The sequence below is a fragment of the Ichthyophthirius multifiliis genome, assembly GCF_000220395.1.
Source record: "Ichthyophthirius multifiliis unplaced genomic scaffold scaff_1120509251033, whole genome shotgun sequence".
Classification (NCBI taxonomy): Eukaryota; Ciliophora; class Oligohymenophorea; order Hymenostomatida; genus Ichthyophthirius; species Ichthyophthirius multifiliis.
In genome coordinates, this window is record NW_004086265.1 from 6,893 (window position 1) to 24,122 (window position 17,230).

Here is a 17,230-nt window from a genome sequence, read left to right on the forward strand (position 1 = left end):
TTTATTTAATTAATAATGATGCTTCTATTTCATTATATTAATTTTATTTTTTGATATATATGTATATTTGTTATCCTTAAAAATATCTATTTTTTTTGTATAAATAAATAATATTTTTTACTAAAAAATACTCTTCTATTAAATATACATAATCTTAATTTTCATATATATCATATATTTAAATAATATTTTAATGTTTCTTTTTTTTTTATTTTTTTTTTAATAATTTTGATTAAAAAAAAAATGAAAAACTAATTTTATATATTCTTAAATAAGCTTTTTAAATTTTTCTTCAAATTAAATATTCTTTTTTAATATCTACTTTACTGCACATACATTTTCTAGATTTTTTTATTTTAAATGAATTTCAAATTAAATTAAAATAAAATAAAATAAATACAATCTTATTTTTATTATGCTAAATATACTTAACCATGTATTGATTTATTTATAATTTTTTTAAATATAAAGTTTTTTTTAATATCACCTTATTAATAATTTAGATATTAATAATAATATTCTAAAAATAATAATAGAATACCCTTTTTAGAAAATTAAAAATAAAACCCAATTTTTTTTTTATCCATTTTTTTTTAATAATAAAAAAAAATATATATATATATATAAATTAAAATTTATTTTTTTGTTTAAAAATAAATAAATTAGTTTTTTTTTTTTTTTTTAATTAATTTTTATATTTTATCTTAAAAAAAAAAAAAAAAATCAGCTTTTATTCTTTATTCATTCATATTATTATTAAGTTTAATTTTCTTCATTTAAATTATATTTTTATTCTTTTTATTTTTTTTATTAATTTATATCATCATCTGATAGCTATTTTTAATATTTTTTAATAATTAGTTATTTATTTTATTCCAAAACTTTAACATTAAAATAATCTAAGAGCTTATCATAATAAACCACATCTGTATTTTTAGAAAACTAGTATATTTAACTTATAATATAATCTAGTTATTTCCCAGAAACAATAACATCATTATATTACATAGCTTTTTCCAAATATTCGTATTTACAAATTCCTAAATCTTCATTAAAATTACCTTTCTTTTATTTTGAATACAAAAGAATATTATCTTTTAATCCTGAATAAAACTTCGTAAAGAGCTAATAAATATAAATAAATTTATTTTAGTATATTATAAAAAACATAAATTTACTTAAGATATTTCTTAATAATATTAAAGTTCTTCTTCAAGTGTAATAATATCATATTTTCCTATTAAATCTTTAAAAACAGCCTTTATTACACTAATATTATTAGTTCTATTTTCATCAAATTAAATTTTATCTTCTGAATTATCTTCAACAGTATATCTTGCAATCAAAATAGCCTCATCATCATTTTAAACACAAAAAGGAAATCTAAATATAATTTATATATATATATATATATATATATATATATATATATATATATATTCAGATATATGCATATATTTATATATATATTTTTTTTTTATTTATATAAAAACTTTTATAGAATTTAGACTATATTAGAAATAGATATTTTTGAATTTTAACTGTGAAAATAATTTTCAATACTCTAATATTAAATTTGATTTTTTTTCAAACAAAATTTCAAATCTTTTCCTAATTTTTACACATCAAAATGATTTACCCTATCTAAAATTTTCTTTTGATATTTTGAAAATAAATTTATTTAATTTTCTTAAACAATTTAAATATTTTCTTAATTTTTTTTAAATTTTTATTGATTATTTGGATATTATTCTTGAATTTAATCTATTTCATTTAAATTTTATTCATAAATATTTACTATTGCTTATTTTTAATTATTAAATACTTAAGCTTATTATTATTATTCAAATATTTTATATTTATCTAATTCTTCATAATATAGTTTTTTAAAATAATCCTTTTATTTGGTTTCTGTCTTTTAATAAATAAAAATATATTTTATAAAAATTAATAATAAAGTATATATTTAATATAACTTATAATATATTTTATTAATCTTTTAATTTATCTTCTAATTCTTTATTTTTATCATTTGCTTATTAAAGTTTTAAATTATTCTTATTAAAATCTTTATTTAATTTTTCAAGTTCAATTTTTAATTTCATATTCATTTCTTAAAAAACATTAGTTTATTATTAATTATTATTACTTTTATTATTATTATTTTAATTATTATCATTTCTTAATTTTTTTATTTCTTCTTCTTATTAATTAATCTATTTTTGTGTAAAAGTTTTTTCTTTTTATAATTTTTTTAATTATTAATCTATTTATTTTTCTTTTAACTTTTTTTTTTTTTTTTTTTTTTTTAAATTAAAAATAAAAATATATAAAATTAAATTACCTATTATTCAGTTAATTCTTTTTCAAGTTTTTATATAAAAACTGCCATTTCTAGATTATCTTTTTTTAAATTTTATACTTTTTTACTTAATTCACTTCCTTCTTTTTCTGTTCCATTTACTTATTAACTTTTTGTTTTTCATTAAATAGTAATTATTTATTTTTATTTAAAATATTTTACAAACCGAAATCCTAATTTAACTTAATACATTATTCTAATTTACTTTATAAATTCTAACATTATTCCCTATATACATTAATTTCAATCTAATATAAATTTAATGTTTTTTTTAGTTTAAAAAAATTAAAAATTCTAATTTATTTACTAATAATTCTTATTATTTTGTTATATGTGTCTATTTTTTAAAATTTTAAAATTCTTATTTTAATTAAATTAGATCTTTTAGTGAATCTTTTAATTATTTTCTTAATCTAATACTTAATGCAGACTTTATAAAATTAAATTAAATTAAAAATCATATTTTTTTATTAAAAAAATTACTTCTTTTGAACTATTGTTGTTTTAATAATAATTAATTTATTAAAGACTGTTTTCTTCAATAATTCTTTCAAATTTATTTGCTTCTCTCTATATTTGTTTATAAATTTTTTTAAAAAGTTAAAAAACAGATAATTAAAAATACTTCTAAATTTAAAATTTTTGTTTTCAATTTTAAATTTTATTCAGTAAGTTAATTAATTAGTTGTTTATATTAATAATTAGTTTAGTATAATTATTCCTATTTTAAAAAATGTACAAATAACTTATAAAATATATATAAAATTGAACTTTATCATTGCTAATTTTATTTGGCACTATTTTTTTATCGAAAATATTTTCATTAATTATTTTCAAATCTACAACCTAACTTTATTATATATATAAAAATATATATATATAAACACAAAAAGAAAGAAAAATATTTAGATTTATACAAAAAAATATATATATTTATATTTATATAAATATATATAATATATATATATATATATATATGTTTATATATATAAATTTAATTATATATATATCCAGGAATTATTAATAAAAAACATATATATATATATTAAAAAATATATAGTTTTTATAAATAATTACCTTGATTTTAATGATTTTTATGATTAATTATTATTTTGATATATGTTATATGCACTTTTCTTACTGTTTCCCGTAATTGGTCTTATTTTATACTATTTCTAACCTTTTATTTACTTTTTGTTTGTTTTTTCTTATAAAGGATGCTTATTATCATTAATCGATATTCTTCTATTTTCATTTTCAATTTGACTATTATTTCTTTTAATTCCAGTTTATGATGTCTATGGACGTTTTTCATATAATTATTAATTCTTTATTATTGTTAATATTTTTTATTTATCAATTTTTTTTTACTTCTTAGAAATTAGAGTCTTATGAATTATTCATTTGTTTAAATTTTATTAATATTTTTATTTAAAAAAAATAAATAAATATAATAAACATAATATTTCTTTTGTTAATTTGATTTTTGATTTTAGTTGTTTTTGTTTTTAAAATATTTTAATTTTATTTTTTTTTAAAGATATATTAAGAAATTATTTAAATTCGACTTAAAAAGTTATTATATTTACTATAAACTAAAGATTTTTTATATTTTTTAATTAAATATATTATTTTTATTTTACTTTTTACATAAAAAATGCATATTTATATATAAAAAATGAAATAATTAATCAAAATTTCAAATCATTTATTGACAGTTCATTTGCTTCTTTTAATTATTCATCAATAGCTTCCGCATTTAATTTTTTAAGCATTTATTCCATTTATTAAACTAAAACTTCTTCCTTTATACATTTATCTTTAAAACTTTCTTCACCAGTATTAATACTTTCTATAAATTAAAAAAATAATTTTTTTTTTAATAAAAAAAATGATAAATTCTACCTATTAATGTTTCGGATTGTACTTTATCATATTCAACACATTTAAGAAGAAATTAATACAAAAGCATTTTTGGTTAAACAAACGAAACAAATTTCGGATGAATAAGTAAACTTATTTAAATTAAACTATAAATTGCATTATTTAAAACATACCATTAAATAGCCTATATTATATATATATATATATATATATATATATATGTAGAATTATTTATTTAAAAAAATATAATTAAAATAATACAGCAGGCCAATTACTAAGTAAAGGAAGCCATAGAATTATTAAAATTTAAATATAACCTCTTATTTTAGAAATTATTGTGTGTTTATTTTCAGGAGTAATAAATCTCTATTTTTATATTATAAATATATATATATATATATATATATATATATATATATATATATATATATATATATATATATATATATAATGTATTCTTTACTTGCATATTCATATAATATCCTGCTATCGCTAATGTAGGAAGTATAAAATAAGGATCTATGTTTACAAGACTCTTTTATTAAAAAAAAAAAGTAAAAAATTAAATGCATTTTTTTATTTTTATATTTACAGGAACCCATAAAAAAGATGAGCTTTTAACACTTTCTTCTACCATAGTTCTTCTTATACTCCATATCATGGTAATAATAATTGGAATATTAAATAAATTATAAAGAAACAATCTATAAAACTTTAACTTTTAAGTTCTAAATAAAAATTAAAAAAAAGTATTATAAATTTATTTATTTATTATTATGTATACTTAATAATATGAAAACTACATTTACCAATTAAAAAAATTTTTTTTTTTTTGTTAATTCTGTTGCATTTACTAATTTTGCAACTTGAATTAATACTGGGGCAATCTTAAAGAAAAAAATAAATAAATATATAATATATATAATAGATCTTTTAATTATATATAATAATTATTTTATTTTATAATATTTAATTATATTTAATATTTATTATTTACAGCTGTTAATTTGCTTGTTCTTTTAAATTAAATATAAATTAATGGAAGAATTGAAGTTCTTAAAAAAATACAAGTCAAACTTATCACACCCCACCTAAATAATATTTTATAATATTAATAGAAACAAAAAATATATAAAATACCAAGGAATACCTAATGAATTTAAAAAAACTAATAAATCCTTTTTTTTTTTTTTTTTTTTTTTGTATATGTTATTTTGTAAAATATTATAATACTTTTCCTTATTCGACCACAGGATCAAAAAAATTCAGAATCGGAGGCAGTGAAGCCATTATATCTGGATCAAAAAATATTAATCTATCCTTTGTTTATTAATTTAATAACAATAAATTTTAATTTTTTTTATTATGTGTACGAAAAATGGCTGAGAACTTTCTAATTATTCAATCTTTTTAATTGTTTATTCAGGCATATCAGGTGGTATAAAAGAGGAAGACCTGAAAATTAATTTATTATGATGAATGAAATTTTTGGATTATAAAAATAAGAATTTATTTAAATTATTTCTTATCATTTTTTATTTTTTTAAGAAATGGATATGAAAAATATTAATTTTTGAAAATAAAAATAATATTATTAATATTTTTCTTTTTATAAAAATATTATTTTATTCTTTCTTTTTTTTAAAAAAAATAAAAATATCAAACATATTAATTTTATTCAATTGACTTATTTAATAAATTTCTTTAAGTTTTTATAGCTTCTTGTCCTTATATAATCAAAATATTCATATTTTTATGTATTTTAGTTTTTTATTAATCATTTATAAAAATATAATGTTTTTTCCTTATCCTATAAAACAAATGCTAATTATTTCTTTCAATTAGTTTATTTATTTAACAAAAAAATATAGATAATTATTATATTATATTAGATCTTGTATAATCTACTTTATCTTCTTATATAAGAATATATCCTAATAAGGTATTTATAGTTTGAATTGTTAAAATATTTTTTTTAATAAGCTTAATTACTGTAAATTTCTAAATCAATAATATTAATTTTATTTTCTATATAAGCCAAAAGAGTAACTATTTATTAATGTGTTTTGTACTTATTAAAAAATATTAGAGAAAAAATGAAGCATTTAGATTAATCTAGCTTTAGAATATCTCGAAACTTTTTAAAAAATCTATAAATTACTAAAATATTGATATACTAAAAGGGTTAAATTTATTAATTTTTGTAATGAATACATATATTTTTATTAATTATATCATAATCATCTATTAAATTAAATTTTATAAATAAAATTCAAAGTTTTTTCTATAATTTATATAAGAACTATTATGTGTGTTTTTCAATAATAATTTCAAAAGGCATCTTTAATTTTTAAACCTAAATATGATTAAAAAACCATTATATATAATAAATACTTAAATCCGATTTTATCTCTCTTAGGTTCCAATCAAATAATCATTTAAAAATATACAAGAAATCTTAGAAATTGTTAAAATTTTCATTAAAACTATAAATTCATTAATTTTAAAATAAAATAATGTATATTATTATTACTAAAGAAACAAAATAATCCATATTAATTTTACTAAATGATTTTTTATTTTTCACTATTCATTCTTTTAGGCTTAAAAAGTTAATTTTGATTACAATAATTTATCGCTTCATACTTTATATTATAGGTATTAAATCTTTCATTTTTATATTTTTATTTTTTTAATTTTTACTTTTTAACTAACTTATTTTATTTTATTGATATAAAATTAGACAAATTTATATATTATCCAAATTAAAAAAAATATTTATTTATTTATTTGTTCATAAATAAACTTCAATAATTTTGAAGAATTTCTCATTTTATATAAATAGACTATTTATTCACAAAAATATTTCTTTTTTTTTGAAAAAAAAAAACATAAAAATATTAATTATAAATACTATGACTATATAATATTATAATTTATTGATTTACTATGTCTTTAAAAAAACTTATACTATACTCGATAAAATACTATATATTAGAAATACTAAAATGTTAATATTTTTTTTATTTTAAATTATTTTTTTCGTATATTGTTTTTTTCACTTAAATTATTTAATCATATAATTTAGATATTAAACTTTAAATTTAATAAATTTATAAAAATTAAAAATTTCTATTTAAATTTATAAAATTTATAAATTAATTAATAATTTTTTTATATATAAATAAGATTTTATTAATTTTAATAATTGTTATATAAAAGGATTAAAAATTAATCTTATGATTTAGTTCGTAAATTTTTCATATAAATAAATATTTATATTTATTATATTTTTTTATTTTTAAGAATAATTTAGATTTAAATATATATTTTAAATTTTATGCTATTTATATTAAAATATAAAAATATTATATAAATTAAATATATTAAATATATATTTTTAAAAAATTATTATAATATTCTAAAAAGTTTATTTTAGTTTTATAAATAATAATATTTATTCAATAAAATATAAATAATTTAGTATTTAATAATATTTAATAAAAAAAAAAAATGTTAGTTTTTTAAAATTAAAAATTAAAATATTTATTAATTGAAGATATTTTTTAAAATAATAATAATAATAATAATAATAATAATAATAATAATAATATAATAATAATATAATTAATATTAATATTTACTTCAATTTTTTTTCTCATTAATTATACTTTCAAATATTTCTTTATAAACATTAAATCTTTATATATATTAATCTACAGCTTATTATTAAATAATTTTACTGTATTCTTCTACATTTTCATATCCTATAAAAGCTTTAAGAATATAAGGGCTAATTTATTAAAATGAAAAAGTATCTTCATTTAAATTATCTTTCTCAAAAACATACTAAAATGTAATAAGTATTTATTTAACTAACTTTAAATCTTAGAAAATTTATAAACCAAAATTTTTTTCAGAATCAATTTTTTGATAATTTTAAATATTCGTCCTTATATATATATTATTATTAATTAACAATTTTTAAATTTTGTTGATATTGACATTAGAAATAACTGAAAAAATCATAGGTAATAATTTCTTTTTTTGATTATTTATTCGATTTTCAAAGCTTTGCCTTAATTCAATTATTGCCCAATTATCTAAACTAGGAGGAACGCATAAAAATATAATATCACATTATTCAATTAACCTGTCATTATCAAAATATATATTAAGTCCTATTTCTTCATATTTAATTAGGCTTTCTGGTCTTCGGGTTGATACATGAATGTTGTTCATGTCTATATAGCCTATTAAAAAAAAAATTGAATTTAATAAACTTATTCCAATATTTCCACAACCGATTATTCCTATTTTAAAGTTTTTAATAATTTCTAATAAATCTTATTGGTGATTTTATGGATTTGTTTTTTCTATTTTTCTTTTGAGAATATCAAAATAAACTTGTAAGTAAAATATCAATTATGAAATTATACATTATTTTGATTCTGTTATTTATTTAAATTCATTTATTATCCTACCTTTATTATATTTTTTTAAAAAAATTAATTTTTTATTTTACTATAGTCAAATTATGTTTATTCTGAAAGTTTATAATAAGGTTTTATTATTTGTTTTTCGGATTCGAAAAAAACAGAATTTTTGTTTAAGGGATAGTCTTTAATTGAATATATGGAAGTATTTTACATTTTTATAATTTATATAATTTAATATTAATTATTTTATTAATTAATAAAATAATTATAAGTATATATATATATAATAATTATTAAAAAATTAAAAAAATATTTAATAAATTAAAAAAAATTTATATTCATTATATAAAAAATTAAGTAATATTTATAATAATGAAATAAATATTAAATTATTAATTTTTTTTTTTTTATAATATATATATATATATATATATATATATATATATATTTATATATATATAATCTTTTATATATTAGTTTTATTATGTTTTTTTAATCATTACTCTATCCATTCCTATCTTTCTATATCTTCCATTGAAAATAATTTATTACAGTATTTAAATTCTTCATCTTCCATATATCCTGGACATTTATAATTTCCATTGATATAATCAAATCTTAATTTTCCTCCATGACATATTGGACATTTAGGTATTTTTCCTAGTGTTTTACCATCAGCACATTTGTCTATCAATTATTATTTATTCCCTGTTTTCGCTTAATCATTAATATGGAGTATTTATTTTAATTCTGTACTTGTTTTTTCCCCATAAAATTCCTTATATTGATTATACAAATCTAATTATTCATCTGTGTATCCCATAACTTATCTGTTTTTATGCATTTTTTAATTAGTTTTTGATTTAGTTTTTTGTTTCATTTCTTCCTATTTTGGTTTTTTTTTTACAATTTAATTTTAATTTACACCCTTAAAAAAATCAATCACCTCTACTTTTTATTCTTATTTTAAATCATAATATCCCGGAATTTCTAAAGCGTCCAAATTCTAGAATTCGCCTTTTAATTAAAAGCATTTTAAATGATAGCAATCAAATGTTTATTTTGAAGGAGTAAATTATTTAGCTGATAATGACTTTAGTTATAATCCTTATTCAATTCTATGTTTACAATAACGGCATGTAGAGCGTTTATTTTATGTTTATTTAAGCTCGAGTTTTTTTTCGGCCATATTGAGTTTTTTTTTTTTTGTATACAATAATAATTTAAATTTTTTTTTTTGAATTATAAAATTATAATTTATTTATATAATTTTATTTATTTAGTAAAAATAATAATAAAATAAATATATATATAGTAAATAAATTAATATATGTATTTTTTTTCATTTATTCATATTATTTTAAATAGCCATTTTATGTAAATTATTCTTTTCTTTATTTTTAACTTCTAAATGTAATTAATTTTTTAAAATATTCGAATCAATACTCTCTGTTTTTGCTCTAGTCGAGAACTTCGACTAAACTAATTCTTTATTTTCTTTATTACCTAAATTAGCATTACTATAATTACTTAAACTACCCATAGTATCAATATTTCCATTCATAGCCGGAATTCCATTCGAATGAAGTGCTAAAGAACCAATTTATTCTTAAGAATCTGTTTACTAATATATATTTATATTTAAAATAATAAAAAAGAATTATATTTTTTACATTTTTATTCCTTATATTTGACAAATAGCCAACTTCGTAATTTTTTAAATTTTATTAAGCAAATTCTAAATTTTAATAATTTTATTAATCTTAACTTTAATTTAAAAACGGATGTCCTAAGCATTCACTAGCCGAAAATCTTTCGGAAGGATTAGACCTTAACATTTTTATAAGTAAATCTTTAGCATCTATAGAAACAGTATCAAGTTCAGGAATATCATATTATATATTACTTTCTCTATTAGCTCTTAGTATTGCTTTATAGTCTTTACCTTCAAATGGTTGTTTTCCTGTTAGCAATAAATAAAATATCACTCCTGCTGAATATATATCACATTTAACATCATAAAAGCTTCCTCCATCCTATAAAAGAGATAATAAAAATTAATAAATATAAAATTTAAATATACTTAATATGCTAAAACTTCTGGTGCTACAAAACCTGGAGTACCACATCTTTTAAATAAAATATTTTTAATATTAGTAAAAGTGGCCAGTCCTAAATCTGCAATAACCAAATCATAATCATTTTCTTTTGATTTTAATAAAAGATTTTCAGGTTTTAAATCTCTATGCATAATTTATTTTTAATGCAAATATTAAAGCCCTAATAATAAATTTCTTATCAAATTTTTTAAATCAGATTCTTTTATGGTTTTTTTTTCCCTTAATCTATGTAAAAGCTCCCCTCCATTAATAATATCGACTACAAAATATATCGAATTAGCTGTTTCATATACTTCATATAGATTTATTAAATGCTCATTTCTTAAATTTCTCATTACAACTAATGATTATATATATATATGTATTTAAATAAAAATAGGTTTTTGTACTTATTTCATTTATTAAGGATTCTTTACCTTTGTGTTAATTTAACATAAATTCTTTATTAAAAGCTTTAATTGCATATTATTAATTATTTTATTTTTTTGTTGCTAAATAAACCTTTGCAAAGGAACCTTTCCCAATAATTTTTGTGACTATAAAATCTTCGTGAAAGTTTTACTAAATTGCATTTAATGTTATAACATTTCTCCATTCTTTAAATATCAATTGATCGTCTGTATATATTTCAATGTATTTCCCGTTTCTAATTAATCGAAATCCTTACATTAGAGACGTTTAATTAAATTGTTTTATGTCTATATTTTCTAGAATGTCTAATTTACAACAATTAAGATTCAAAAAGCCTTATATTTTTTCAGATTTCTCACTTTTGGATACATATAAGTTCGAGTCATCTATATAATAATGTCTTGTCTTTAATTTTTATTTAGATTTGCTTTTTTTATAAAATTTGGACTATAATAAAAATATTTTTTTGTTCAGAATTTCTTAATCTTTAGTTGGTTTTTGCCATATTTTTTTTGTTTGCTATTTATTTTTATCACTGTCATCAAAAAAAGAAGTTAGTTTAATACTTGTATTTAAAAAAAAAATATACAAATATATATATATATTTTTTAAACTTTTTATCGACTGTAGGATATTTATTTATTTTACTACCCATTAATAATATATATATATATGTATTTTAATTATTTTATTATTTAATTTTATTATTATATAATAGTAATTTTGCTTATATATATATAATATTTAAATAAACATACTATATGATTTAGTGAATACCTTTAATTTTAATTATTTTATTAAGTTAATTTATTAAAAAAATAAAAATTATTAATTTTATTAAAAAAAAAAAAATATCATAATAATATAAAATTCATTTTACTTAAAATATATATATATAAAAAAAATATTTAATAGATAAACAAAGTAAATTTATTAATATAATATTAAACAAACAAAAAACAATAAATATATATATATTAAATTATATATGCTTAATTTTATAAAAAAAATATTTTTCCAAATAAATTAATATGTATATGTATCATTCTTAATCTTCATCGCCCCTTTTTTTAGACCATTTAACTCTTTTTCCATTAACCCATTCACCTTCTCTTTCTTATCCATTAGAACCTATATACACTCCAATTCCATGTTATTTGCCATTTTCCCAATTTCCTTAATATTTTCTTCCATCAGGCCATTCAAAAATACCATAACCATGCTTTCTTTATAAGATTTAATTTAAAAAAATAATTTATATATATATATATATATGTATATATATAAAATACTTATCATCTAAATATTCACCATCATATTTTCTACCGTCAGCCCATTAGAATTTTCCTTTACCATCCCTTTATTTATTATATAAAAACAATAAATATACATTTAAAATTAATAAATGATAATAACTATTTATATATTTTAAGATAAATATTATATATTTATTTTATTAATTAAATTATTTATTAAAAAAATTACATTAATTTAATTATATTTTTATAAATAAATAAATACAAATTTCTTTTTATAAAAATTTACATTTTATTATTATTCCACTCACCATCATATTTTCTTCCATCTGCCCATTCATAAGTGCCCTATCCATGTATCTATTATATACATAAATCTTTAAACAAAAATAAAATTTAAAAAATACATTATTATTAATAAACTATCCTGTATATTTAGATCCATCAGCCCAGAAAAAAGTACCCAGCCCATGTTTTTTTCCAACATCATAATGTCCATCATACTTAGCTCCATCAGGCCAAGTTTCAACTCCATATCCATTTTATTTATCTTCATACCATTCTCCATCATATCTAGCTCCATCAGTATGATCATAGAAACCTTTTCCATGTGCTTTATCGTTTTTCCATTCTCCTTCATATACATCACCATCTGCATGAATTAATCTACCTTTTCCATTTGCCATATTATTTCTCCAATATCCTTATTTTATATTGTTTTTATATAATGAAAAAATAATTGCAAATATATATATATATATATATATATATATATATATATATAATATAATATATTTTGAATTTCAAATTTAATTTAATTTAAAATAAAATAAAAATATTACCTTCGTAAAAAGAACCATCTGACCAATATTATTTACCCTTTCCATTTCTTTTATTTATATTTATTTTTGTTTGTTTTATTTATTTATATATATATTTTTACCTTTATCCGTTTTTCCATTATCCTATATAAACAGCTTAATTTTCAAATTCATATGGTCCTAAAATCGGCAAGGACTTATCTTCATCAAAATCTTAATCAAATTAGAATTCTCCGCACTTTTCATATGATTTTTTAGTCGCAATGTTATCATAATTAGGTACTTATGGTATTCTTTTGGCTATAATAGGATTCGGTGCATGAACTTATTATAACTCTTCTAATTATTGAACTTTATGTTTTTATTATTCTTATTTATTAACTAATTAAGATTCAAAGCATTATTTTTTTTAATGATTTTATTCCTATATTTCTTAATTATTTTATTATTCTTCTTGTGTTTGTTCGATTTTATCTACGGATTTTGTATTTACGTTATTTGCTTTTACAGTTACTTTTTCAGCCTTACTTGTATGTTAGTTTATGTTTTAATTATCATCTATTACTATTGATTGGTCCGGATTTTAAGGATATACATAAACTTCGCCTGCTTTGTCTCCTTATGGACCTCCTGCACAACAATTATTTCCCATTTATTTATTTGTTTGTTATTATTTTTTTGTTCTTTTTATTTTGATTTGCTTTATTTATTTATTTCTTTAAAAAAAAAAAAAAATTCTTATTCTCTTTTTTTTCTTTATATTAAAAGTTATTTTATAATATAAAAATAAAGGTTATGGTATTTTTTTTTTCAAAATTAAGCAAAAAAATACAATACTGTATATTTTTCTACTTAAAATTTATTATTTTTTGTTTGTTTGTCTGTTTACTATTTAATGTTAATTTTATTTTGATTTATTCGTTTGAAATATATAATATTAAAATTAAATTTTTAATAAATATAGATTATATTAATTAATTTTTTTTTTTTTTAATAAAGAAATATATAATAAATAACTAATATTATTAATTCCTTATTGTATAATACAAAAAATACAAATAAATATATATATATATATATATAATAAGTATATTTTTTTTTTATAAATATCACTTAAAATTAATCTATGTTTATGAATTTCCATTTTAATTATTTTATTATTACTATTAATTCTACTGTCTTCCTAATAGCTAACTTTATCCTCCTTGACTAACTTATTAATTCTATTATCCCAACCCAACTCCTACACTAAGATCTTTTTGCAACTGCTTTGTTTTAAACGGCGGAATATTCTAAATATGTGAATTATAGATATTTTCGATATCATTTTCATTTTTCATTCTAATTTTGTTTCTTTCCATTTCTTCTTTGGATAGATCCGAATCTGGGTATGCATCTTAATACCTATCAACTATATCCTAATCTTCTAAATATATACCTGGTAATTAATTTCCTAATGTAAGCCATCCAGGCATAGTATTATGCGGTCTTCCAAAAAGTTCGATTTTTTTACCACCTGGACTCAATCTTTCTATCAAATTATAAATTTCATCTGGTTTTCGACTAGTTTCCCTTACTTCAGATACTATTACATCACAGTCCACTTTTCTATTCAATTTAGGATTTCCTTTTATTCCAACCAAACAGTGTTCTTTAGAATGATTTAACCAATGACCAGTCCTACCAGTCCTTATAATTCTTTAAAGTTAATTGGTTTTTATCCATATTACTTCCTCAACTCTCTTATAACCCCAGTTTATTAAACATTCCCTTCCTAATTCCATAGCTCTTCCTGTTACCCATAAAAATATAAAACCTTCTTCTTACAAAATATCTACTCTCATAGCTTTCATTTCTCTATCCTAATATTATATAAATATATAAACAAAAAAAAATTAATATATATATATATATATATATATATATATATATATATATATATATATATATATATATATATTTATATTCATATTCATATATATACATATACAAATATATTTTTACTTTTAATGTCCCATAAGGCAAAGTCATATGTATATCCCATGGTGGATCAGCCATTATGACATTAAATTTACCTAAAATATTGAAATCAATATATCTCAAATCACAATTAATCCATTATGGATTTAATCTTTTTTCATTTTATTCTTAAATATTATCTGTATTTAAATTATACATATCAACATCTAAAACATAATGTACAAATTTACAATAATCCATATGTCTACAAGTATCTAAATAAGAACAATTTCCTAAATTCTCATCAGTATGTGGTCTAATAATTTTTTTAAAATGTGATTTAGTACACGGGACGTTTGTATTTCGAGATTATTGGCATTTTTCGCGAGTACCAAAATCACAATAATCAATCCTTTTAGAGCCTTATTTTCGAAAATTAGCAAGGGCAAGTTCTTCAGCCGCTGAAATTTTATTTAATAAATTACTTTTTTCTTTACTCATATTTATTACTTCTTTTTATAATCCCGTTTTTTTATTTAATAAATCTTCGATTTCCTAAAAAAATATAAATAATAAAATAAATATAAATACATATAATAAATATACATTAAAATTTATAAAAATATATATTTTAAATATATATATAAATATATATATATATATATATATTATATATATATATATATATATATACTCTTTTTGACATTTAAACTTATTTAATAGAATTTAATGAATTTTATTAAGATTAATTTAATATTTATTTATTATTATTATTAATTTGTAAAGCTTTTTTATCTAATGTAGGCATACATTTAGGTTTATCTTTTGAAAATTCTCTTGAGAGCTATTTTATTTTTTCTATATTTAAATCAATAATGAAATCATATAATTAAGTTCCTACTGCATATTCTTATATTTTTATTGCTTTTTTGTCATGAAGTTCTTATAAAATTGGTTTTAATTCAATTTTTTTTATAAAAAAAGAAGAATCTTTAATATGAGAAAATGCTTCTAAAATATTTTCTAATAATTCAACTGAATGTATTGGATAATCAAATAAATCACTAATAAAATAATCTAATAAAATTACCCGAAACTCTTAAGTATTTTAAGGGGGAAACTCCAAAAAATTATATTTTATAGTCTATTAAGGAATTTATGGCGGTAGAGGGATTTTAGATTAAATTTAATGCTTTATTTATAAATTATTTGTATTATATTAGTATTATGGAAATAATTGGTTTTAGAAATTCGAAAATTAAAGCTGGGCAGCGAGTTGGTTGGGTTTTTCTGGACTTTCTATTGATTCTTAAAATTTTTCAAATTCATTTTGGCATTTTTTTTTATTTTTTTCTTATTTGGATGAACCCATATATTTATATTAATATTATTTTTGTTTTTTGTCTTTTTTGAAAATAATTATTAATATATATTTTATATAAATAATAATATCTTAATTTCATTTATTTTGAAATTAATAGAAATTATTATTATTTTTTTTTTAAAAAAATTTATAAAAATTTAATTTTTTTATTATTAAAATATATTTTTTTTAGTTTTTTGTATAAATTTAATTTTTATAATTTATTAATAAAAAAATAAAATGTCAATGCCAAAAATTAGCTAGGAATAAAATCCGTTAAAATACTGTTAAAAAAATAATAAAGAGTTGCAATAAATAATAGAAATTTATAAAAAATTATAAAATAAAAAAAAGACAAAAAGTTATGAAGCAACTCCAATAAAAAAAACATTAGAAATATTAAAAAAAGCTAGATTGCCATACGAAAAACCTTAAATACAAAAAAATGCATAAAAAATACGTTAAATAGCATAAGAATTTAAATATTCTAAATGGTTATAACTTCGAGCTGAAAAAGAAAGTAAGAAAGAATTAGAATATATAAACAAAAAAATTGAAAATAAAAAATTGAAAGCATAAATAGAAAAAGGATAAAAGAAAATTTTAGAAAAAAAA

At 16.8% G+C, this 17,230-nt stretch overlaps 5 protein-coding genes across 5 annotated transcripts, besides 25 other annotated features; all 5 read right to left on the minus strand. All coding sequences in view use genetic code 6, as the record gives it.

The window, feature by feature from the left end:
• The first annotated feature begins 1,395 nt into the window (after nucleotides 1-1,395).
• Nucleotides 1,396-1,470: a microsatellite.
• Nucleotides 1,471-2,129: 659 nt separating this feature from the next.
• Nucleotides 2,130-2,176: a microsatellite.
• Nucleotides 2,130-2,181: a microsatellite.
• A 1,082-nt stretch (nucleotides 2,182-3,263) lies between these two features.
• Nucleotides 3,264-3,324: a microsatellite.
• Nucleotides 3,286-3,372: a microsatellite.
• A 681-nt stretch (nucleotides 3,373-4,053) lies between these two features.
• On the minus strand, nucleotides 4,054-5,676 carry IMG5_132430 (hypothetical protein; the record flags this gene model as incomplete). The annotated part of the gene is made up of 9 exons (XM_004031960.1): nucleotides 4,054-4,214; nucleotides 4,268-4,430; nucleotides 4,508-4,612; nucleotides 4,710-4,781; nucleotides 4,839-4,974; nucleotides 5,031-5,133; nucleotides 5,244-5,337; nucleotides 5,480-5,566; nucleotides 5,620-5,676. 9 exons carry the CDS (start codon nucleotides 5,674-5,676, stop codon nucleotides 4,054-4,056), a joined length of 978 nt encoding a protein of 325 aa, XP_004032008.1.
• Nucleotides 4,432-4,467: a microsatellite.
• Nucleotides 4,620-4,696: a microsatellite.
• Nucleotides 5,677-5,825: 149 nt separating the features above from the next.
• Nucleotides 5,826-5,886: a microsatellite.
• Nucleotides 5,887-6,919: 1,033 nt separating this feature from the next.
• Nucleotides 6,920-6,954: a microsatellite.
• A 389-nt stretch (nucleotides 6,955-7,343) lies between these two features.
• Nucleotides 7,344-7,418: a microsatellite.
• A 176-nt stretch (nucleotides 7,419-7,594) lies between these two features.
• Nucleotides 7,595-7,642: a microsatellite.
• A 174-nt stretch (nucleotides 7,643-7,816) lies between these two features.
• Nucleotides 7,817-7,885: a microsatellite.
• Nucleotides 7,886-8,978: 1,093 nt separating this feature from the next.
• Nucleotides 8,979-9,020: a microsatellite.
• A 73-nt stretch (nucleotides 9,021-9,093) lies between these two features.
• Nucleotides 9,094-9,146: a microsatellite.
• Nucleotides 9,099-9,159: a microsatellite.
• Nucleotides 9,160-9,181: 22 nt separating this feature from the next.
• On the minus strand, nucleotides 9,182-9,529 carry IMG5_132440 (poly polymerase family protein, putative; the record flags this gene model as incomplete). The annotated part of the gene is made up of 1 exon (XM_004031961.1): nucleotides 9,182-9,529. The coding sequence occupies one exon, from the start codon at nucleotides 9,527-9,529 to the stop codon at nucleotides 9,182-9,184; it is 348 nt and encodes a 115-aa protein (XP_004032009.1).
• Nucleotides 9,530-9,882: 353 nt separating this feature from the next.
• Nucleotides 9,883-9,945: a microsatellite.
• Nucleotides 9,928-9,973: a microsatellite.
• A 54-nt stretch (nucleotides 9,974-10,027) lies between these two features.
• On the minus strand, nucleotides 10,028-11,972 carry IMG5_132450 (protein kinase domain protein; the record flags this gene model as incomplete). The annotated part of the gene is made up of 4 exons (XM_004031962.1): nucleotides 10,028-10,309; nucleotides 10,359-10,721; nucleotides 10,769-11,145; nucleotides 11,195-11,972. 4 exons carry the CDS (start codon nucleotides 11,970-11,972, stop codon nucleotides 10,028-10,030), a joined length of 1,800 nt encoding a protein of 599 aa, XP_004032010.1.
• Nucleotides 11,895-11,932: a microsatellite.
• Nucleotides 11,973-12,018: 46 nt separating the features above from the next.
• Nucleotides 12,019-12,069: a microsatellite.
• A 189-nt stretch (nucleotides 12,070-12,258) lies between these two features.
• Nucleotides 12,259-13,945, minus strand: IMG5_132460 (MORN repeat protein; the record flags this gene model as incomplete). Its single annotated transcript, XM_004031963.1, has 6 exons — nucleotides 12,259-12,442; nucleotides 12,509-12,574; nucleotides 12,762-12,832; nucleotides 12,880-13,175; nucleotides 13,315-13,361; nucleotides 13,416-13,945. 6 exons carry the CDS (start codon nucleotides 13,943-13,945, stop codon nucleotides 12,259-12,261), a joined length of 1,194 nt encoding a protein of 397 aa, XP_004032011.1.
• Nucleotides 12,473-12,502: a microsatellite.
• Nucleotides 13,218-13,267: a microsatellite.
• Nucleotides 13,946-14,295: 350 nt separating the features above from the next.
• Nucleotides 14,296-15,958, minus strand: IMG5_132470 (methyltransferase like 3, putative; the record flags this gene model as incomplete). The annotated part of the gene is made up of 3 exons (XM_004031964.1): nucleotides 14,296-15,155; nucleotides 15,298-15,807; nucleotides 15,947-15,958. The coding sequence occupies 3 exons, from the start codon at nucleotides 15,956-15,958 to the stop codon at nucleotides 14,403-14,405; spliced, it is 1,275 nt and encodes a 424-aa protein (XP_004032012.1). The 3' UTR covers nucleotides 14,296-14,402.
• Nucleotides 15,192-15,282: a microsatellite.
• Nucleotides 15,809-15,857: a microsatellite.
• Nucleotides 15,875-15,945: a microsatellite.
• Nucleotides 15,959-16,763: 805 nt separating the features above from the next.
• Nucleotides 16,764-16,807: a microsatellite.
• The last annotated feature ends 423 nt before the right edge of the window (nucleotides 16,808-17,230 follow it).